At 41.0% G+C, this 24,789-nt stretch overlaps 1 protein-coding gene across 3 annotated transcripts in view; it reads left to right on the forward strand.

Annotated features, from left to right (window-relative positions):
* klhl13 (kelch-like family member 13) overlaps positions 1-18,662 on the forward strand; it is a 34,863-nt gene extending 16,201 nt beyond the window's left edge. For 2 of the 3 annotated variants that reach the window (XM_034200754.1, XM_034200748.1), the window contains 6 exons: positions 2,981-3,122; positions 4,275-4,407; positions 5,848-6,044; positions 6,587-7,382; positions 9,873-9,986; positions 16,810-17,297. In XM_034200754.1, coding sequence (XP_034056645.1) covers positions 2,981-3,122; positions 4,275-4,407; positions 5,848-6,044; positions 6,587-7,382; positions 9,873-9,986; positions 16,810-17,297 — 1,870 coding nt within the window. Of the gene's footprint in view, positions 1-2,980; positions 3,123-4,274; positions 4,408-5,847; positions 6,045-6,586; positions 7,383-9,872; positions 9,987-16,809 lie in introns of all 3 variants that reach the window. The other variant, XM_034200739.1, reaches the window with a different exon arrangement.
* The last annotated feature ends 6,127 nt before the right edge of the window (positions 18,663-24,789 follow it).

The following is a 24,789-nucleotide window of genomic DNA, read 5'->3' on the forward strand; positions in this document are numbered from 1 at the left end:
TTCCAAAATCCTGTGGAGAAATTGCATTGCGTTTTTGTCGAAGGAACCGGAATGAGTTTACTTCCGGGTTTTAGGATGCGTCACTGTGGCACTCTATATCAAAGAGGAGGCAAAAGTATCTTGCAGACTTCTTTCTCAGTAGCAGGTGTATTAATAGCATGATTCATGTCACCCTTTTTTAAATGAACAACAAATGATTTACATTGTTTCTAATCAGATGTGACGTGGAGCGATAACAATACGAGAAAAGACCGGCAGAGCTGTATTTATGTAACAGAAGTACTAACCATTATACCACATTACTCGTGATAATGGACCTGCATTAAACATGGAGTTACATAAAGACTGCTCTGTATTTATGCAGAAAGACGCAGTGACAGTTGAAGATGTGCTTTTGCAATGCATTTTATATCATTGTTTTCAGTCGATTTTAAATACGCTTTGCATTTCAGCCTAAATCTGCCACATTAAGGAACAAATTCACTTCAGGAAAATCCCAGGATTCTTTTAGCATCTGAAAGCTATGTTTTATTTAGAGATGTTGAATAAAGTCCCCTCAAAGCCCAGAGGACATTACTCACAAATCATAAAACCGCTCTGCTAACTACAAAAAAACTCAAAGTACATCCACTCAGGGACTTCAGAAATGGCTTCATTATATAAATAGTCCTTCCAGAAAAACATTACTCTTATACATCTGAGAAGCACTGTCTGCTCATGGGTCTGTTTGTAGACAAGACTTTCTGTTATGCTGATCCAAACATTTTTGTAAAGGAATATTTGATCAAAACCAGGCCTAAATACATCTGAAAACAAGCTCTTTTTTTAAGTGCCACATTCAGTGACTACTCTGTCATCTATATGTTTAGTTGAAAACACTTGATATATTTTATTCTGATAAGATGAGACATTCAAGTGATTGAAATACAGATTTTATGAGTCAGTGTGGTCAAAGCCTTTCTTTCTAGGCGTCACCTCTTACTAAAAGCCGAGTACATTAAGGGGCTTTTTTCCTCAAATTCCTTTTGTTGTTACATTACCTTTTTATCATCTGGCATAAAAAGATACCAACCTGCTTTGACTCGACTGCTCAGATGCTGTAAGAGGTGTCATAGTCATTTCTTTAAACAAATAACATTAGTTATATCATGGACAGCAGTTTGATAAACATTTTTTTTTATAGATGAAGCAATCTCCCTTTCAAAAGAAGGGTACAGGGGAGCATCAAAGCATAGCAATCAACACTGTTTGCTTATAACAGACAGTCATGGCGTATAGACTTTTATGATTTATTTGTACCCAAATTAGCTCCTTCTCTAATGTCAGTTTTGTCAGCGCGAAATGTTTTCATATCCCAGGAGAATTTCCCGTGGAGCTGTGAGTCACACTGGCTTTCCACATTTTCTCTGTGGAGCAGTTAAGGACTTTACATTGCATTTTAGTTAAAGTAATATCATAAGAAACGGACCATACGGATGATTCAAATGCTGAGCACTTCGGGATCTGAACTCGGATATGAAGTGCGTTATTAATTAAACCCATTATTATTATAAATCTAATTCTCACTGAGCAGCTTCCTTATTAGTAGTGTCGAGTCCCTGCATTAAAAATCAAACTAACTTTCATTGTCTTCGATCATCATTAGCGGAGTTTTGTCTCTTGAGTCGTTGATGAAAACTGAGAATCAGGTCTTGTGGTTTTTTTATTTTAGTCACAGCTTTTCTGAAAATTAATGATCCTTCCAATGCTGTGCAGCCCATTTCAAAATAGTTTAATTTGATTTATTGTCCTCATTTAACTCGGAGAGAAGATGCATCACTTAGCTGTGGTTTATTGAAGGAGCACGCTTCCACACCCATAAGAGTCAAAACAGACATATTATGGTCTATCAGTAAGCCTCCACAATATTCAAGTTTTAAAGCACTACCAAAATATTCTAAAGCTTAATCTTGCAGACGTTTCAATCGAACTATTTTACATATGTTTGCAAATACTTCAGCGTCATCACAATCTCCTGTGATGCCCCGTTTGTGTCATGCCTCCCAAAGACTTGCTGGTGGTCCTTAAAGGTAGGAATGGAGAAACCGGCTCGTGTGCGCTAGAATTTGAGCCTATTCTGATTTTTGTATTTAAAGTAATAATGGTAAATGTAACTATGCTCATAACAAAACATTGACTATCAAATATTATTTTTCTTTACAACTTCACCAAGTCACAGGAACTTCCCTTGCACAAGATATTGGCCAATCACCTTCGACCAGGGCATCTTACATTTCAAGATGATCTGGCCAGTTGTTGCAATATCTTTCTCTGGAGTAAAATCTTAAATGGGCCGACCGACAGAAAATCCCCTTCCCAATTTAAACAATTAGGGACTCAGCTGGATTATAGTAGCTCAAAATAAAACATTACACCCAAGATTTGAAAAGACATTTTTATTGTACAGGAATAAATTAGTTTGTTTTTTACTTAATCGGCTTAGAATGTATTTATTCACATGCATATTGGTGCTACTTAACTGCTGATATTTGGCAGTTACTGTAGTTTTATTGGCTGCCGTGGGTATTTCACATTTCACAACCTACACTTGCGAGTTATGGATGATACGAGTCACATTCATTGCTGAATATATATATATGGAGAAAAATTATTCGCAGCTATCCATTTTATCCTGAGCTCCAAGACTTTACGTAACCACAGGGAATTGCTTGGATGCTGTGAACATTTCTTATTCTGCTGTGAAGAGAACTTATTTTCATGAAATCTGTAAGCATATTTAAGACCAGTAAGTGGCCTTGGTAGAGCCGGAGATGAATGTTTTCTCCCCCTGCTGTGATATTTGTAGCCGGTCCAGGCTTGCCGATCTGCATCTTTTAGAAACAATTAGGCTACCACTTTGTCACTTCAAAAGCTTGTATGTCCTACTTACCATAAGCTACATTTAGATGTAACCACGTGTTTTGCTTTTCCCCCCTAACAGATCCCTCGTGGAGGACGACGACGCTCACATGAAAGTTGCTCTGGGCTATGGTGACATGGGCGTCTCTGCTCACCTTCAGGCATCAAAGACTGGAAACACGCGATTTTTCACAAGCAACACACACAGCTCAGTGGTTCTTCAGGTGAGAGACCTGTAGCGACAAAGTCTCATGGAGCCCTGAAGGTTAACTCAAATATCATCACAGGATGTTTCAATTTGTCCCATTGTCTTTAGAGATCCTGTAAGCAATGATTGATTATTACATGCATTTATTAAGTTGTTGTTGAAAGTCCATAGCATCCATTCTAAGTTGTCTTGCTGGCATGCTATTAGTGTAACCAGTAATGCCGATTGTAAGCCGTGAAAAATAATAAGGCAAAAGCCAGGAATTGTATATTTGTTTTGCATTTTAGTAAAAAAGCACAAGATGTGGTAAGTGATTATGTTTTTGAGAAGAAACCTCATGTGTAGACAGCCTCAGGTACCCAGCAGCAAAATGTGATTCTCCAAAGACCCACTGCAGTTGACTGCAGCGTGTCAATTAAAAGTGCAGCCATTCAGGTCAATAATATGCTCATTGATTTCAGGATGGGGGTTGTTGTTTTAAATGAGCAATGCACAATAATGGATTTTTGGCCGATAGATTTCCGATATGCCGATATTTTCCAACATGTTTTGGCCGAATGGCGATATACAAACATGTTTTTTTCCGAATGTCCTGTCTTTCCTGTTGTGGAACTTGCATATTATTAATATGTTAAGTGTTATCATGAGCTCTCACTGAGATAAAATACTATGCTTTTTCAGAAAGAACACATTAATTGGGCCAAACAAAACCCACAAATGTACCTTTGGAGACATGTAGAACGGGATATTTATTTTAATGTCATGTTGAAGGAAATATTTAATTCTGTTCGATGCCAATATTTTTAATTGAATGCCTTTGTCGGCCAATATCAATTACTGGAATTCTGGAATCCCTTCAACAACAACAATTACCCTAAAGAGACTGAATAAAGCAGTGCAGTTATGTGAATAGCTTAAGTCTGATACAAGGATGATGTACTGTAGCTTTCAACATATCATTCTAAACCAGTGACGTGCAAGACAGTCAATAAAACAAGCAGGCCACATTCAGTCAGACGGTAAAAGTAGACCAGAGTGGCGTCACGAGCCATTTCAGTTCCATGATCTCACATCTGACCTGCTGTGGCCCTCTGCATAGTTCAGGTCCCTCCGCTTGTCTCTGTAACTCTGATGCATCACCTTCTTCTTCCTCCTCCTCTTCTCACAGGGATTCGACCAGCTGAGGATAGAGAATTTACTATGTGACGTCACGCTGGTGGCTGGGGACGGCGATGAAGCTTTCCCCGTACACCGCGCCATGATGGCCTCCTCCTCCGACTATTTCAAAGCCATGTTCACAGGTGGGTCTGCAGAACTCCGCTGCACTGAACGTCTGCTCAACTCCGGCTTTCCCTGTCTCTCTTTTTTCTAGATAGATAGATAGGATAGGTACTTTGTTTGCATTGCAGCAGCATAGAGAAACAAGGCAATGTACATAAGAGAAATTGAGACGCAAGAAATAAACAGTCCAAAGATATTTCTTAAATTGCATTAAAAATGTATCGTTCTTTTTTACTGTAATTTTCAGGCTAACAACAAAAAGGCTTTTCTGTTTCAATTGCTATTTCAAGACCATTTTTGTCCATTTGTGAATACCTCTATACAGGGAGATCTAGTAATAGTAATTACAAATATTAGTTTAAAAAAGATGAATTAATAACGACTAAATAAACAGAGAAATAATATAGAAATAGAAAAATGTAATAAAAGACATCAATATACTGATATAAATATGTAAGATGGACTTAATACAAAAAAAAAAAAAATGTCTAAGTAAATAAAAACGGGGCACTTTACTGATACCCTTTAACGTTGATTTGTATTGGATGTGCTTTCTGTTGCTATGGCGCATACATTTGATTGCTTTATATCTTCTCTGTATTATACAATAAAGCATAAACATATCCGTGCTATAACACGGTCCCTGTCATTTCCCCCCTGAGGTGTGTGTGTGTGTGTGTGTGTGTGTGTGTGTGTGTGTGTGTGTGTGTGTGTGTGTGTGTGTGTGTGTGTGTGTGTGTGTGTGTGTGTGTGTGTGTGTGTGTGTGTGTGTGTGTGTGTGTGTGTGTGTGTGTGGTGTGTGTGTGTGTGTGTGTGTGTGTGGTGTGTGTGTGTGTGTGTGTGTGTGTGTGTGTGTGTGTGTGTGTGTGTGTGGTGTGTGTGTGTGTGTGTGTGTGTGTGTGTGTGTGTGTGTGTGTGTGTGTGTGTGTGTGTGTGTGTGTGTGTGTGTGTGTGTGTGTGTGTGTGTGTGTGTGTGTGTGTGTGTGTGTGTGTGTGTGTGTGTGTGTGTGTGTGTGTGTGTGTGTGTGTGTGTGTGTGTGTGTGGCAAAGACAATTCAACCAAATGTTTTTGTTAAAGGCAAACTGACTAAACCTAATGGCAGATGTTGTTAGCAGAAAGTAACCGTACTGCTTTAATTGGACCTATCACACACGCCTATTTCAATGAAGGTTTTTACTTTGATTAGTAATTTAGCACCGTGGCCATTTGCATTACATGGTGTATATAATGAGCAACGAAAGGGAATTTTAATTATTGTAAAGTCAGCAGAGTTTCTTTGTGTCCATATTGGAAGTAAGTTCAGAGCTCATTAGTGATGATGGAGCTGTGTGAGCACAGATGCTGAGCAATGGGTTTCTCCCCGAGACCGTCAATAGTCTCTGAACACTAGGACATTTGAATTGAATGTGTTTAGAAGCTTTTATTCTTCAAGCTCATTGTCATCTCTTTCCTGATGCAGGTGGAATGAAAGAGCAGGATTTAATGTGCATAAAGCTGCACGGCGTTAACCGAATAGGCCTGAAGAAAATCATCGACTTCATCTACACGGCCAAGTTGTCGCTCAACATGGAGAATCTGCAAGACACGCTGGAGGCGGCGAGCTTCTTACAAATCCTCCCTGTGCTGGACTTCTGCAAGGTGTTTCTTATATCTGGGGTAAGGAGGCAGACACGCAGCCACATCTTTCCTCTACCGTCTGCCAACATGTTTGATTTATTGTTTTTGTGTTGTATTATAAGTGCTGCAAGAGTGTCTTTTCAGTGCAGCTATTGAACTAACTTGATAATTCTGTCACCAGGTAGAATTATAAAGCTGTTCTAATATAAAATGGGTTTCTTTCAGAAGTAATGAGCTTGTTAAAATGATCATGAAACCTCATTTGTTTGAATGCAACTCATGATTGCATTGATTGAATTCCTGGAGCCCGTATTGACGTCTTCATATTGGTTATGTGTTGGGGGAAAAGAACCTAAAAGCTATTAACATAGTGAAGCAGCAAATTCTCTTGTGGGCTATTTATGTAATCTATCTTTCTAAGTGTAAATGTTATTTTAATTTGGCTCTGATTGCAGCATTCCTTAATGCTAAATCACTGATATTTTGTGATTAAAAATCATCTTCTTAAGGATGTGAGTTTCTCTAGAAGATGCAGTCATTAGTTCCAGCTCTCCAAGATTTGTATTTATTCCTCCCTGCAGGTTTCTCTTGACAACTGTGTAGAGGTGGGGCGCATCGCCAACACGTATAACCTCACAGAGGTGGACAAATATGTCAACAACTTCATCCTGAAGAACTTCCCCTCACTGCTGAGCACCGGAGAGTTTGTCAAGCTGCCATTCGACCGGTTGGCTTTTGTGCTGTCCAGCAACAGCTTGAAACACTGCACGGAGTTGGACTTGTTCAAGGCCGCGTGCCGCTGGCTGCGCTACGAAGACGTTCGTATGGACTATGCCGCTAAGCTCATGAAGAACATCCGCTTTCCTCTCATGAACCCACAAGAACTCATCAATCACGTGCAGACAGTGGACTTTATGCGCACGGACAACACATGTGTGAACCTTCTCCTGGAGGCTAGCAACTACCAAATGATGCCCTACATGCAGCCGGTGATGCAGTCAGAACGGACAGCCATCCGCTCGGACAGCGCCCACCTGGTCACGCTGGGGGGGGTCCTCCGCCAGCAGCTGGTCGTGAGTAAGGAGCTGCGGCTCTTTGACGAGAAGGCTCACGAGTGGAAGGCGCTGGCCTCCATGGACGCTCCCCGCTACCAACACGGCATCGCAGTCATCGGCAACTTTCTCTACGTGGTGGGCGGCCAAAGCAACTACGACACCAAAGGCAAGACGGCAGTGGACACGGTGTTCCGGTACGACCCCCGCTACAACAAGTGGATGCAGGTGGCTTGCCTTAATGAGAAGAGAACCTTCTTCCACCTCAGTGCACTCAGGGGACACCTCTACGCCGTCGGTGGAAGGAACGCCGCCGGGGAGCTCGGTGAGTTTATTCCCCTGCTCTATATTTCCTTTTCATTTCATTATTTTCTACTCATTGTATTTTGTATCTTTTAACTTTATGCATTCAACACAACAAAGCCCCTTAGGTTGTTCCCACTTTACTTATACAGTCTCAATACCTCAAATGAACGTTACTCATAACCTCTATAGAGAGGTTCTGTCGGATCATCTGGAGTCAGTTCTGAAGGTTTCATAATGAAACATCATGTTGTGACATTTGGACTCACATTTCCCCCCTAGAAGCACTTCAATAAAGCGATGTATATATATCTGTTCATTGTAGTCTGGCTGCCGAGTAATAAATCAGGAATCTCTGCAGCCACAGAGAGGTGCCACCCAGCACTTAAACTCTGTGACTGCAGAGGGAGCGGTGTGAGCTTCTCTCCGGGTTATAATTAGAGCAGAGAACACGGCCCCGCTTCACTGCCCGTCTGCACAGCTGCCCCCCCCCCCCCCCCCGCTCTACTGCCCTCTCATTGCAGCCTTGATGTTTCCCTGGATGGGCCCAGCCCCTGCATTACATGTGTTTACTCTGCGTAGGTTTTACGGATGTGGTTTTATATTCTAGCGTCTGAAATGCCAGCATTAGAACAGAGAAGCTCAACATCAGAAAGATGGATATTTCCAGGAGGAAGCTTTTCATTTTGGCTGGTTCCCTTAGTAGCACGCCCCATTCCCATTAGGCTGTATGTGCTTCTCGTCTTCTTCTTCTTAGTCTTTTCAAATTACACAATATATATTTTTGAACAGCCTGATTTCATTGTAAATTACAAGTGTCTCATTTTTTTAAGAAGTTGTTCCTCACTATGATTTATTTTTGATTTGGTGGTGAGGTAGGTGTCCATTTTGTATATTTATTTTTTGTGCAAAAATCAGTCCGTTTTAGCCTTTTTATAATATATATTACATGTTTTACTTTACTTTAAATTATTTACCTCGTTCACACTTCTTTTCAAGTGTCATTTGACAAAAACCTTATTCAATAATTGTGGATAATAATTGGAGGCATGGAACATTATGACTTTTTTGTGTCACAATAATTCGTCACAGAATAATTTAGAACGACTCTTTCTCCCCTTTAATCATCAAACTATGCTTATATCTTTTCAAATGTAACTAAAAGCCTACTGGAATAACCTTGCCTTACATTAAGTTAATAAACTCATTATGGTAATGGAGCAGAGAGTGAAAAACCAAAAAGATATATCTTTAATAAGGTTATTATAAACTACACAAAAGTAAGGATACAAACTAGTGCGCCATTGTACTTGTCTATTAATCCGGTAATGGAAATTTGCATTTGAGTTTTTTAAATAATTTCCACCGCATCACAGATCTCTTCCAGTAGCTGCTCGAAGAGAAGTTTGCTACATCCTGATTATTACCCGTTGACACAATTGGCGCTTGCAGTGTTTTGTTCGGTGAACAGCCTGCACTAATAGAAAATCATGCTAATGAGGCACGTGACCTTTTCAGCTGTTAAGAGGAAAATCTGATGAGTAAATAAGCCAATTTTAATTAAAGTGAACCACTGGTCTCTGTTGGTACATCAGCAATATCCAGGTTTATACGTCGGTTAACTCAATACAAGCATTTCATCTGTTCCACTTCCTCGGATATGACTGTGTGCACTGCTCAAGGTCACACTGAGGATAGTTGTTGATCAAGCAGGGTTAGGGATTCACTCATTTGTATCTCCAGGTGGATCATCCTGAGCTTATTGATGGATTTTAAAACCAGTATTAAAGTTAAACTAACTGGTAGGATTGAACCAGTCTTCAAACGATGTTTCTTGTTATTATTTGTTTAGTCTTTGTTAACCACTGGTATTAAGTTCACTAGCTACTTTTTCTATTGGCAAGGTTTTTTGTAAAATGATCCTGTTGTGCAGCTGAGAGTTCCCGGAGCTGGGAAGATAAGAAAATCACTTATCTGTGGCCGGTGGGGCTGTGCTAAAACGTACACTTGTGCTACATTAGACGACGATGTTTGAGGCAAAGCACGTACTCTTGGTTGCCATCTAAAATGACAGCAGTTAATTGAAGCTTACATCATCAAGGTGAAGATCCCTTAATGTGTCATTTTAAATCCCTCCCGGTGGTTGTCCAACTAGCTTTGCTCACTTAATCACAACCTGTTTTAGTTGGACCCTGGCTGCTTGTGAAGGGGTCTCTCACCTATGAGCGCCACTCATAAACCCCACTGTCCCTGTTCCGGTTTCTCACAGATTTGACTGAACGATCCTCTGAGGCCTAAAGGATAAAGGATCTCACAATCTCCCCATTTCCTGTGCAGTCAGTGCATTTATAGCTGGTGGCGTTGTAGCGATGTGTTCTCTGTATTTAAATCTGTGTTTTATCCCCCACGCTGAGACCCTCCAAGGCCTTATTGCTGCGGTTTGTCCTCCTTACTTGTGACTTGACCTACTTTCTACTAATACGTTCTTTTTTATTTTGTGTTTTTCCTCAAGCTACTGTGGAGTGCTACAACCCAAGGACAAATGAATGGACATACGTTGCCAAAATGAATGAACCGCATTATGGCCACGCTGGGACGGTGTACGGGGGTTATATGTATATTTCAGGTGAGTACGTTAAATGGCAATCGGCAAATAAATAGGCTTGTACGGTGTTGTGTAATCAGTGTAAAAATAGACGTCATAATTAAAAGGCATTTTCAGTGCAATGCGATTTTAAATTAGATTTGTTTTATTCCAAAGATGGAACGACTGATTACATTTTATATCATGCAATGCCAGAAAATGTAATCTGTGGCTTCGTCATGTGATACATTTCCTCCAGCCTTGATTGCGTGCTTCATGCTTTGACATGGGTCAGAGAGAGAGCTGTAGTGACAAGTGTGTTAAAGGGTCCATATCATGCGCATGTTCAAGTTCATATTTGTATGTAGTGCCTCTACCGTGACGTGTTTACATACTTTAATGTTAAGCAAGGTTTTTTATTTGTCTCGTACTGCCTGTGCTGCAGCACCTCTTTTCACCCTCTGTCTAGAAGCGAGAAAAAAAAGATCTGAAAGTGAAAAACGATCTGAAAGTGAAAAGCAATGTGAAACCTGAAAAAATGTTTTTTGAAACTGAACAAATAATTGTTTTGAATCTGAAAACGAAAAATCTGCAACTGAAAAAAATAAGGATTCAAATATCAAAATATGTATAAAAGTGAAATCTGAAAATAAATATTTTATTCAAAAAAATTGCTGAACTGAATAAAAAATAATATTCAACCTGAGAAATGATTTCAAATACTTATTTTTTATTTTGAATACGTCATTGTGTTTTTCAAAGTTCAGGATTAAAAACTTAAATAAATTGTATTTTTTTTGAATGATCAAAACTTATGACCCTGATATAGCGCCATCGTTAGCTGGCTGGCTCTGTTGTGATGAGTCAACTGCTTCGATGTCCTGCCCCTTAGCCTATCACTTACAATGTGTTGGAGTGCTAGCCAATAGAAGTGCAATGTGCAGTGTTGCATAGTGATGTCACTATGTTACAGAAGTAAACAAAGGAGTCCAATTGATGTGTTTCAGGCAGGGGGGGGCGAGTGTTTGTGGAGAGAAACTCCCTCTGGAGGGAACTTTGGGATTTTAGCCTTTGCAGACCATTTGCATGCAGAAAAACCTTTTATAACAGACTACAGGACAGGGAAAACCCGGAAAGGCATATTAGGGCCCCTTTAAAGTCTAAGATTATATTAGGAAATGTGTATTTCAATTGTCAAACAGTACATGAAATACAACCTAGTTCTTGATGTTTTCCATTTATTCAATAAAAGCATTTTGATCATTATTTAAAAAAATGCTCGGAGCAGAGGGTGGATGCAGAGGCTGCTCTGTAGGTATCACCTCAATACTTGGTTACTTCGTAGGATTGAAAATAAATCCTGCGTTATGGAGATGAGCCCTGGTTTCTGAGTGTGACTAATCCACAGCAGCGCCACAAAGAAGGGACGGGAGGGGTGGAAGAGAAATTGGGAAAGATGGAGCAAAGTGGAGGACTGAAGCGTGTGTAGGAGGTGTAGAACAGAAGAGCCGTGTTAATTCCTCCTGAACACAAACGCTGTTCATAAACATCACTGCAGATTTACAGCTCTCTTGTTTTCCAAATGTTTTTTTGGAGGTAGAGAAAAACACAAAAAAGGGAAACATGGAGTTTCATCATTCGGATGTTTGTCATCGACACCCTGAGTTTCACATCGGGATAATAGGGGCGACATCGCCAGAGGCCCAACAATACATCTTATCAAGATCTGGAGTCACAGAATGATATTATTGCACCTTAAAAAAAATGTGGATAAGATATATTGCTTTTCATTGCAAAATATGCAATTTGTCAACATCAGTTTCTTCTAATAAGATTAAAAAAAAGAAGAATTCTGACCAACTTCCTGCCAATCCCTCTGACCTCGTCTGAACAAAACTGCATATCACTTATATAACTATATTTAAGTGCTTGGTGTAATGATTTCTTTCCCCGCTCATACTGATAACATGACCGTTATCTGTTAACCCCAGATCATAGTTCAAATAAAAAACGAATAAGTATGTGAATACACCCCGCCAAAGAAACAAAATGTACTTTATAAGAGCTGTTGTATTGGTGTTCTGGACTAACTGTACATCCTCGGTGAATCAGCATGAACAACACTAACATCTTTGCACTCGGTTGCACACATGCTGTGCAAGCTGGAAGGCTTTGGCACATGAAATAAATAATTAAAACCTGTTAGCAGTATTCTTCAGCTTATGTACCATGTAAGGTGCTTTTATTAGATACACTGCCTGATGTTGATTACTGCAGGCGGCCAATTTCATAATCCACAGCTCGCCCTATTCCTGCAAATTGTATTCATAATGTTGTAGTTGTACACGGAACACATACCGTTCCAGATATCTCTTTATTTACTTTAAGTTCCACAAAGTAAATCCCAGAACTGGCACCAGTTGTTTTTTTACTCTTTTATTTGTTTTCAGTTTCTCTTTGGAAATGCTGTTTGTATAATACATTGGAGTTCTGGAATAATTGTCACTGTGTTAATAGTGCATGCAGCCCCTTCTTTAATTTGATTTAAAATGTACTAAATCGGACTTGCTGGCATGATTACCATTATTATTTCATGTTTGAACAAAAAGAAAGAAACTTTAATACCTTTTTAATTATCGAGTCTCACATGGGATGCAGGAGAACTGGGGCATATTTGGTTACCACCCAGACCGCGCAATTTGGCAAGTCTAATATTACAGAGGAGCGAGGATGAAAGGCACACTGTAACAAAATAAATAAAGTAATGAATAACAGAATAGTCATGGACTGAGCTAATCTGCTGGCACCCAGCTGCTTTTCAATCTCCCGCCTCCGGCTGCACTCAGCACTACATCGTATTTATTGCGCTCTCTTTTTGATATTGTAATGGATTCCTTTTGTGTTGGTTGTGGTCAATAGCGTGATACATTTCACATTGAACCGATGTCATCCTTTGCACCTGCAGCACTTAATTCTACATGTGGGAGAAAATGAATAATTGCGGATAAAGCTTAGTTTTGTGAATTTCTGCTGGTTTAACACAAGAAAGACGCAGAACAGCTCGTAGGAAACCTTGTCTGTAATGCACTGTAGTTCTTAAATGCACAAAGGTACAGAGCATTACCCATTAGAGGCATTCTGCTGCTCTGTAGTCCCAGGGCTCGGTCTCGCTGTGCAAGGTGACCCGGCTGAAGTGCAGTTCTGTGTCTGTGTGTCGGAGCGGATCAGATCACATCCTGCGGCCGGGCTGCTGCGCTGTCTGAAGGCATCCTGTCAGCGGTATGGAGCTGACACATGCACTCAGCGCACGCTCCATCACGCTCCAGAGCTGAGGCACAGTTCAGGCACGAGGGCTGAACCAAAGCTGAGCTCCTCTCTCCCTTTGGTTCAACGGCTTATGAAGAGACCTCTGTGAAGGTCTTCAAGTTCATTAAGTGAGTCATCTTCCAAGAGTCTCGTTCCAACTTCTTAAATACAGATATGTTTCGTCACTCCTATTTGACAATAAACCAAATATCTTGCGGTGCGGACAAAACAACGTCATGTAGGGCTATGAGGAACGCTGGGTGGCTTTTTAAAACATCTTCTGACAGTTTGGAGAAAAAACTACTAAAATACAGAAACAAATCCACAGACACATCGACAATGAAAATAATTCCAGCCTCCTTGCTAAGTTTCCATTATAATCATCATCATGTAGGTGACTAGCTTTTTGGTGCAGAAGATAGAAGTAGGTTTACCTGAAATGAAGAGACCTCTGTGAAGATGAGATGTTTGGATATATAATAATTACAATATGTAATTATAACCCGACTACAGGATTGCGGTCCCTTTTTTAAATTTTTTATATGAGTTTCCTTTTTTATTATTGGATATATGTATTCTTAGTGTTTCAGTGCTCTCCCTGGACAATATAGATATAGTAGTGACACCGTTTCTGGATAACTCAAACCTAGCTGCCATCTATTGTTCGCCTGTCCCCCAGACATTGGCCTGGCTGATTTATTGATAGAGTAAATAGAGCAGCAAATAATAATCCATTAGTTGTCAACTATTAAATGAATCGCCAACTGTTTTGATAATCGATTAATACGTTACAAAAAATTGTAATTCCAGCTTCTTAAATACAGATATGTTTCTTCACTCCTATTTGAGAAACTGAATATCTTGCGGTGCCGACCCAACAAGAGGACGTCCTGTAGGGCTATGAGGGAGTGGCTTTTAAAAAACATTTTCTCACAGTTTATAGAAAAAACAGCTGTAATAGAGAAACAAATCGAACGGACACATCGACAATGAAAATAATTCCAGCCCCCTTGCTAATAATTAGTAATACGTCCTTTGTTGTATTTTTAAGTTTCCACTATAATCATCATGTATGGGAGTAGCTCTTCGGTAGAAAGTAGAGTTAATAATGTGTCTGGTTTGTGTTTTTCTTTGTGGGATTTAGTTTTCTTAATGTCCGGCACTTTGTAAGATTCACATATAAAATGGTTTGTGTTTTTTGATACCAAGTAAGAGATTGTTCAGTTTAGAGTTACAAATCATTTTAAAGAGGATTTTAGTTGGCGCTGTGGGTAGTGTACAACATGAGTAAGGACTGTCTCCGATGAGGACTCTGTGTCTTGGGAAGGAAACAAAGCTCATTAGTCATTTTAATGTATTTGTGCGAAAGCTGGTTTATTTATGGCTGTTCTCTGAATTTTTAAGAATGCAAGTGTTTCTTAATTAGATGTATTTCTGCATATAGGGCGGTGATCTGTAATATCTAAATGCCTTTCGCTCTCTTTTGAAATATTGCCAGTACTGACACAAAGGCATTTCTGCAAATGATGTAAGGATTCGAGAAGACTGTCTAAAAGCTCACCTTATTTAATATGTAGTCTCTACCCTCTGTCGTTTATTTAATTGTCTGACATTCACACTCTTACCCCAACCATCCCACAATACGATGTAATGTGTTTTTGAAAGGTGAAAATGATTGTTATGAGACTGAACTGTCAGTGATGTCTCAAAAATAACAATGATTCATGAGTGTCTGAAATTTCAATTTGCAGCGCACTGTAGAGAGCATACTGATGTTATAAAGGGAGTAAATGAGTGAAAGAGAGTGATTATAGACTTTGCTGGAATCTGAAATCTCATATGTCTACAGGGACTAACAACACGGCTGAAATGTCAGAAGAAAAACGGGACGGTTTGACTTTTACAATGTGGTAACGGTACTCTGAGGTTACTTAAAATAACTTCACAGAATGAGGATCATTACTGAAAAACACTAGTCTTTAGATTTGAACTAAAAAGATTCCTGTAGATTTTCTAAAGCAATGAGATCTGACTAGGGTTGAAACAACCGGATATATTGTCATTACGATTATTAGCTCGATTAATTGTATTGTAACATATTGACAACATTCCACGGAGATGTTCTGTGAGTCTAAGACCTTAAGATATTCAGATTGCCATGATACAAAACAGAGAAATCTGGATATTTCAGAAGCTAAAAAAACATCTTCTGACATTGTTGTATAAAAAAAAAAGATGTATCCTTTATAAAAATATTTGCTGATTTTAATCAAATGTTTTGTTCTTGATTAGTGGATTTATGAGTGCAGCTCTTTATTCAACTGTACTTTATTTCAGGCACAGATAGTTATAAAGTCTAGACGCTCTTTATCATCACGGGGTATTTTTGGAAAACGCTGAGCCCTCGTTTCCTGCCTCACCTCTGTCTACACTTTGTGTGTGCCGACGCTGATTCCACCGACCAATCAGGTCACTGCTTTTACAAAAGGTCCCAAAGGCTAATTCATGTTTTGGGTGGCTGAACAGTGAAATGTTTTTATCCCAGCGAAGTAGGAGACGATACAAAGAATACCCCAATGTGTCCCGTGCTGTCTTTGGTGAAAGCTTTTAGCCTGTCTCTCTGAGATAAAACCGTGTCCACTCTTAGTGTCTCACTGATTGGACATTAGGACACCGAGATGCTGATCACACAGCACTGTATCAAGGAGAGGCCGAAGCCCTTTACCTGAATGAGGATAGCAGCAGGGCCTCTTGAGAGGAGTTATACGGACCTCACGTCTGCTCCAGCACTGTTCCACTAGTCAGGACTTTTATAGCAGACCTGCCCCGTCGAGTACTTTGATAAAGAAAATGGATAGTCGGGCTATCTTTGGGTTTGATCAGTGAAGAGGTGCAGCGTCACAGATCTGAGTCATGGCAGCTGAATAGACAGCTTAGGCCTCAACAATAAAGCGTGCACACGATCAGTGGGCCGCAGCAGATTCTGCCTCTATCCGGCATGCTCTGCAAATCTTCTCTGCATTTGGTCCTAGTCACTCTGCCTAAGGGGGAGGGCTGGGCTGGCTTCCACCCAAATGCATGCTGGGATTGTGTTCCTCTTTATTTTAAGCCTTCCCTGTAGACATGTCCTGTTTTTTTTCTTTCCTCCCCACTTTCTCTCAGCTTTTTGTGTCCCGTCGTCTACCGTCTGTTGGTGCGGATGCGCGTGAATGTTTTGTAACTGCGTTTCCCTTTGTATTCATCCTCAGCATTATATCATACTGTAGAGAAGATGTCACTCTGTTTTTTCACTAATTTGTTGTTGGAGAACTAGGGCTCGAGGAATGGTGAAATAAAAAAATTAACACTTTGTCCTGATTCTCGTTATTCATAATTCTACTGAAGCAAATGTTCCCGTGTTACGTCTGCTGCTCCACATGGCCTACATGAATAAATGTGGGCTGACATGTGGCGATGAGTCACAGGTCGGCCTGATTGACGGGTCCACAAAGCTGCTTGTACTCCTACAAATGATCAGCATGGAGGTTAATTGTCACTCTTTTTTTCTTTTTTGCTGCAGGGGGAATCACTCATGACACTTTTCAGAAGGAGCTGATGTGCTTTGACCCAGATGCGGATAAATGGACTCAGAAAGCTCCCATGACGACGGTGCGCGGCCTCCACTGCATGTGCACGGTGGGCGACCGGCTCTACGTGATCGGGGGCAATCACTTCCGGGGAACCAGCGACTACGACGACGTGCTGAGCTGCGAATATTACTCCCCGGCTCTCGACCTGTGGACTCCTATCGCTGCCATGTTGCGAGGCCAGAGCGATGTGGGCGTGGCCGTGTTTGAGAATAAAATCTATGTGGTGGGCGGATACTCGTGGAACAATCGCTGCATGGTGGAAATAGTACAGAAGTACGACCCCGAGAAAGACGAATGGCACAAAGTGTTTGACTTACCCGAGTCGCTGGGCGGGATCCGAGCCTGCACACTCACAGTTTTCCCCCCCGAGGACCTCTCGTGCTCGCCCTCCAGAGAGTCGCCCCTCTCAGCACCTTGATGAGTAAAGGGGGGCGGAGCCGTGTTTAGCTCGTAACCCCTCGCCCACCTAACCCCCTCAAGAAACACTCCTTATAGACATTGTTTGCACTTCCTCTTCGGACTACATCTGTACTGCATCCCTAAGTATCCCCCAGTCCACCCCCCCTGAAGCTGTGCAGAACCCCCCGCCCCTAAGTGATTCAACCCACGTACCGACAGTTTGGCAACCTAATTACATGTTAATGTTGCATACTCGGTATGTTTTTGGCAGGAAGTACCTTGACTTGAAAAGTGACTTTGCAAATCAACTTTTCTACCTGATGTCTTCGGTTTTTCGGTCTCGTTTCCTTAGGCGTTCTACCTTGAGATGTTGACTACCGCACTGACTCTCTCTTCTAGTCTATGCCAGGTTAGATGCAGCAGGTGACTCCTGCTCCCAGCAGCGTAGGGACGCACGAGCTCCGAAACACAGCCAGTTTTTAACTCAGGGGTTGGCCCAGGCCCCATCTACGATGCTCCAATACAGTTTCACTTCTTTCCTGCTATTGCTATGAAACGGTTAACAAAATGGTGTTTTCTAAATTGTAATAAACATGATTTTAAAAGTAGTTTAAATGTTGTCATTACTGACTGCAGCAGACTCAGGCTGACAAGTTGTTTGTATGTGGGGAAAAAACTTCTCCAACGTGCACATAACCTCATGCTTAGCATTGCATTGTTTAACCCTAACCTGATACAGTCTGGCTTTAACATGTTGACTGTTGGCACACATGACTGTAAATGTTGACGAAGCAGGTATAAAAACAAATGTCTTTTTTGAAGGGGCTGTATTCTGCTCATTTTCAGGTTCATATTTGTATTTTGTTCCTCTACTGTGACGTGTCTCCATGCTTTATTGTTCAAAAAGCTCTTTATTTTTCTCATACTGCCTGTGCTGCAGCACCTCTTTTCACCCTCTGTCTGAAACCAGAGCCCAGTCTGCTCTGATTGGCTAGCTGGCCGGCTCTGTTCTGATTGGTCAACCGCATAGAGATGTCCCGCCCCATTGCCTATCAAATACAATGTGTTTGAGTGGTAGCCAATATAATCGCTTGTGTGAAATAGTGATGTCAGAATGTTACCGAAAGCAAAGGAGTCCAATGGCGGCGGTTCAGGCATGAGGGAGGAGGGAGGAGGAGGAGTGTGTGTGTGGGGAAATAACTCCTGGAGGGGACTTTTGGATTTGAGCCTTTACAGGCCATTTACATGCTCAAAGACTATCTACAGGAGAGGTAGAACCCCGTGTAGAAAAACACTGTTTTGAAACTTGTGAAGGAACATCTTCCATAAGTAAGGAATAATCACTTTATCTTACATAACAATAAATGTCATTTTTAACATATAACCTCAGTTGAAGTAGTGATTTTTATTTCGCCTGCATCTACCAGTGGGCCCCCACAATAACAGAAGGCATAATGATATGTTTCTTTCACTACAGCAGAGTCATGATGTTCTCTGAATGTGCGTACATATCCTCAGCAGTTGAAAAAAATGAATGATCAGCATCCCTAACTGAAGCTTGGTCCATACGCACTAGTAAACTATAGGAAGCTGTATAACCACTGAGCTGCCTCCCAGTGATGTATGAAAGGGGTCCTGGAAACTGGCAGGACCCCCTCTCCTCCTGGCAGGCAGACAGACGCTGATGTCGCCCACAATCTGCTCACCTGCTCCTGCCCGATTAAAGCCTTAATGGTAGCATATGGTGTCCGAGACGTCTGCTTCACGCTGGGACAAGAGATTTGTGTAATCACCAGGTGAGTTTGCTCTGGAGCCTCCTCATTATACTCTCCGGTGTGAACGCGCCTATTATCCCATTAATGAGGCACTGCAGTGGGCCCTCTGATTTCACATTTTAGCTGCTGTTCCTGTGTTGTCCAGCAACAAAGTCTCCACTCATAACAGGTTATTTTTATACGTCTTAAATGGCGGGCTTCTTGCTTTGGTGCCTTATGTAATTATTCACTTTTAGCTTTTGAAATTCATGTTAGATTTCAGTTCTTTGCATGTGGTCTTTTAGGTTTTTTTGTGAAGCTTTGCCACTTTGTTTTGAAAAGGACTTTATTAAAACCTTTTTGTGTGATTTCAAAAGCTCTATTTTGTGCAGCAGATTATTGTTAAATCTCTTTGATGAAACTGTTTTGTACCATATAAAAAAAATAGGCCATTTGTAATCCTTTAATGGAAGGTCAATGATTGAGCAGAAGTGCACAAATGGATCGGGCTCAGCTGCTGGCAAAAGCTTCAAATTGAAAAAAGGTGGTGAAATTTGAGTGGTTGAATTTAGTGCCATCTTTCCCTGGACATTTCACTGAAAACAAATCAAGCGCACATAGCTTCTGTATCACCTGGACCTGAAGGCACTGGTAAGAGTAAAAGGGAAGATTGAGTGATGCTGTCAAAACGACAACACAGCAATACTTCCTGGAACATGAGGATGAAATATAAACCGCTCCATAAGTTAGCAAAGGACTACAAATACGCTGTCAATTATAATATATTAAAATTTGCGGATTTGACAAAAAGAAATGGCTACATATGGCCTGCTTTACCAAAATGCGTTATTATTAATGTGTGTGATGGAAAAGGTTTGAGGCATTACTCAATGAAATGCCTCATTAAAACTCAGAGATGACGATATACTGTAAAGTGTGAGATTATGTAAATAGGCCAGCTGTCAGAGATTTCTCCATGCTGTTTATAGTTTTGCATGTAGCCTATAGCTTCCAGTATCTCGGCATGAATTGGGCCACATCTTTAATGAAGTCTGAAATATCGCAACCTTTGTTGGATGAATTCTTCTTACATTTTGTACAAAACATTCGTCGTCCCCAGAGGATGACTCTTTGGTGATCCCCTGATTTCCCCCTCTAAAGCAACACTGTAAGACTGGCTTCTGTTTTTCATTGACAGCTGGATTGTCTGTCAAATACATTCATGGTCCCCATAGGATGAATAGCAAATATCGGAGTATTTCGATTAAGTGCCATCAAATGTGTCTGTAATTTGATATATGGCCAAATATCTGCTGATTTATATAATTCACATCAGCCTCAACTCTCCTTTGTGCTTAGCGATAACACATGTTAGCATGCTACTGAACTGAGAGATGGTAAACATGGAAAATGCCAAACATCAACACGCTAGTTGAGCCTTGCTGTGAACTCTCGTCAATGTGTTAAAGCACCTTGATCACTCTCAACTGACACCCCTAAACAAAGTAAATGTTTTTTTTCATTATTCCAGGATGGAGGATTTTGATGCTACCATCAGCCTCGGTGTAGGCTTTGTTCCAGGGGTAAAGGTAAAACCAGACAGATTTGAGTGATTTTACAAAAGCACTAACCTGTCCTTCGACATGTTTTCAAACATGAATAGATTTTTAAATGGATTTGAGCGAAAGCATTGCTTTTAATGATTTTTTTGTTGTTGACTGTGGAAAGCACTTTAAGGACACAAATCTACCTCAGCACATCCACCATCTCTCACATGATGTTCCAGAGCCGGTGTGTAATCCCTGCCTCACCATTGCGTTGCTGCTCGGTGTGTGTGAGCCAATGTCAATATTACATGACGCAGAGCTTTGTGTGTCCTGAAGACTGAAGGCTTGGGTTCTTAATGAACAGTGTGTCCTCGGTGCTAAAGCAAAGGGAACTGGAGCAATAAATTACACCCGTTCCCCCCTCCCCCTTTCTCCTCCCCCTCTTCTTCACTACCTGTATTTCTCAGTGGATTTCAGCACCGCAGGAGGCTCGATCCCTTGATTCATTAAGCAGATAAAAGAGGTGCGTGCGTCTGTGTGGATTACGACCTGATTCCTGACAATGAATGCAGTACGGCACGTTTATGTTTCCAGACTGCTCCTCCTCTCATCCAATCCTAGCCAGAAAATGACCTAGATTCTGCAGGCTGCCGGGTGTGTTACATACACGGCACATTGATGAGATTGTCAGTCAGGCGGCAGTGAGGAGATGCTCTTACATTAACTAAAGCTCCTATCTGCCTCCTATCAGGATGAAATACTCCGCGCAGCCACAGATCCCTGCTGCCCTCTTGACTGCATGCATGATGATGTTAATGGCTATTGATCCTCTGGCTGGCAGACAGCCAAAATACACTGATATTAGGCTACTCTCACTAGATATATTTATTTTTGCGCTGAATCACAAGCTGTCTTCCGTTATTAGACTCCTTAAAGGTTTCAGGTCTGAGGACAAGTTTAAATCTCTATTCTCTCTCTGTCTCCCTTCATGAATATTCAGAAAAGGTCAAGTCCTTGCTCTCCTATGGAGCTCTGCATCCTCCCGTGGCTGTGTCCTGAATAATCTGTCCCTGCTTCATCTACTCTTGTTCCAGCCCCAGCTGCAGTGTTGTTTTTATAGCAGAGATGGGAGGGGTAATTGGGATTTGTTTTGTTCATCATCTGGCTGCCTCAGATTCTAGTTTATGTCTCAGTCGATTTAACGGAAAACTAATTTTCCACCACAAGTTCAATTCTGTATGTTACATGGCCTAAATACACCACACAGGCTGTACAAAAATACATATTTTCATTTTGTTTTTTCAAATCCCAACTCTCAATTGTCAAAGAAGAAACACTGGATTTGAGTTATTGCACTTTACTGTGTTTCATCGTGCATGTTTTCCCACTTTTCTCCCGTCGTTCAAAGCATATTGGAGACTGTGATTGACTGGCAGCCTGTCCAAAGTCTCTCCTTACCTTCACCCAGATGCATGCTGGGATATGCTCGGTTGCCCTCTTGACAATGAAAAGGGAAAAGCAGGTAAGGAATATAAATGGACGGCGAGGTTCAGACAGAACGATGCGGTTCGCACACAGAGCTTTTAAGTGTGAGATTGTCCTCCGAGGCAACAAAGAACATGTTATTTTATAAAGTGCACGGAAAGTTCCTCCAGCCGGAACAGTGCGGCCTCTCTGGGGAAACTACTTGACCTCACAGGTTTAAATACAGCTCCGGCTCCGTGTCCCTCAGGTTTCCAGCACTCTAAGATTCAGGCTTCGGAGCAGGAACTGAATGCCTTTTTATTGAACTTTTCCAGAACAAATCAACACTCAGCTGTTTAAAGAATACAAAGCATTCATGCCGATTTAAAGGTCACCTATTATGCGAAATCCACTTTTTCATGTCTTTTATACATCAACATGTGTCCCCTCTGTGTAAAGAGATTCTGAAAGATTCAGGAAAAAAATATTCGCTCTCTTTTTGTCCTGATCCATTTATATAAAAACCTGTCTGAAAATGAGCTGATCAGATTTCGGCCACTTTATGATGTCATAACGATTTTTGGGCTTGTGTAACCATTAGCCAATCACCAATCAAGGTAACCCCCCCCCCCCCCCAAATGTCAAGCTATATGATGTTCTCCCTTGGCATGTTTCTTTAAAGGTTCTTGGTTTGAATTGTTTGTTGTAAAAATCTACTTTTTATTTTAATTTAACCGTGTTGATATATTTTACTAAATTACGGAAGAGCAATAACACATGGCCTAGAGCAGTGGTTCTCAAACTTTTTCTGTCAGGCCCCCCCTTTGGAGAAAAAAAAAGTTGGGCCCCCCCAACACAAATAGTCAGGCTCAGTGGCGGCGCCAGAGATTTGTTTTGGGGTAGCTTGACGTTTCATAGAGGGTGCGCGAACATTTAGGGTTTCCCATTAATGTACCGGTCGCTACAATGGAATTTTCTACTGCAACAATCCCCACGCATATACACAGTGTGACTGTTACAATGAGGGCTCGATAATCAGCTCACGGCTTATAGGTGTAAGCAGGGGTCAAGTGCTATTTTTATAGGTGGTGTGTGGACCTCACATAGGGGGGTCCGGGGGCAAGCTCCCCCGGGAAGATACATTTTTAAATATTGAAGTTAAAAGCATCAATCTGGTGCACTTTGAGAGCAAAATGAAGAGATCTATGGATACATCTCTCAACACCTATGAAACAGAACTGTAAACAGATTTACTTTTTCTTTATGGATATTTTACAAATCACCCTTTTAAACGTAATTATTGTTTTACTGTAATATAGTATTTCATACCTGTTTTTCATTTATTCTCTTATTTTTTTATAACTATAATGATCATATAAACGTGTGCCTCGGAAATAATTGTTTACATTAATCGTGACCAAAACGTTTGAGACCCACTGAGATAACTTAGACTAAAGTTAACTATCTAAACACTGAAAGAGTCCTTTAACTCACTGAGTCTCTCAGTCTGACAGGAGAGAGTTCTCCTCCACTTTGTTGTTGAAAAAACTCCTTATATCCGTATACTCCTTATATATATCTCTCTCTCGCGCACACAAAATGGCTCATTTCACACACACACACACACACACACACACACACACACACACACACACACGCCGAGCCGAGCTTTAAGGAAACACAGAGACCCAGACGTAATAGTACTGCATCATATTATTTTCGAATAAATAATTTTTCAATTTATGATTTTTTAAAATCTTTTTAAAAAAATGTTTATAACCATTTTTCCTCCTGGTCTCTCGCGCCCCCCACTTTGAGAACCACTGGCCTAGAGGGAGCAAGATTGTCAGTCTAAATGTTACCACTTTGTGTGAAATTGTGCAGTGACCTTGACCTTTGACCTCCCATATTCTTATTTTCCTTTGTGTTCTCCCTATGTCTGACCCTTATACTCCTCCTTAAAACCAAATAATAAAATGATATAAATATGACAGAAAAGTGAGAGAAAACCTGTAAATGTATCAGATTTCTAGTTTGACGAAAAAACATGCGTTCTGGCCTCAGTGAACTCTTTAAAATGTTTTTATCTTTCAACATGAGTGTTTTATGGACGCTGGCCGTGGCTCGCTGATGAAAAACAAAATGTCATCATGATTCCTGGCCTGTGAAGGCATGTGACGGTTGAAAGAGAGAGTGTGTGTGTGTGTGTGTGTGTGTGTGTGTGTGTGTGTGTGTGTGTGTGTGTGTGTGTGTGTGTGTGTGTGTGTGTGTGTGTGTGTGTGTGTGTGTGTGTGTGTGTGTGTGTGTGTGTGTGTGTGTGTGTGTGTGTGTGTGTGTGTGTGTGATGCAGTGATTGATAACCCTCCTCTCGGAGCCGGAGCTCGTTTTCAACCTACTCAACTCTGTCCTGTATAATGCCAGGTTGCCATGGTTACCCTTGCTCTTCATACAAGGAAATGTGGAGGGGAAAAACCGGAAATATTTCCTCCTCTTTATGAAAGGCCATCCTGGGGGGTTGAGAGAAGAGCGCGGGATGATTTTTTTTTCGGGACACAGAGCAAACATTCAGCCTCTCCTTCAAACACACCGAATCCTCAGCTACTCTCTCCTCTGCGATGTGGAGAAGTGGCTGAGCTGATTACCGCTGCAAACTCATTTTCATCCTTATTAAAGCAACTCATTTCCACTACATTATCACTGAGTGCGTGCCGGAGGTGGCTTTGATTTCTGCACTGCTCTTTGTGAT

Source organism: Gymnodraco acuticeps, unplaced genomic scaffold (assembly GCF_902827175.1).
Source record: "Gymnodraco acuticeps unplaced genomic scaffold, fGymAcu1.1, whole genome shotgun sequence".
Taxonomy (NCBI): domain Eukaryota; kingdom Metazoa; phylum Chordata; class Actinopteri; order Perciformes; family Bathydraconidae; genus Gymnodraco; species Gymnodraco acuticeps.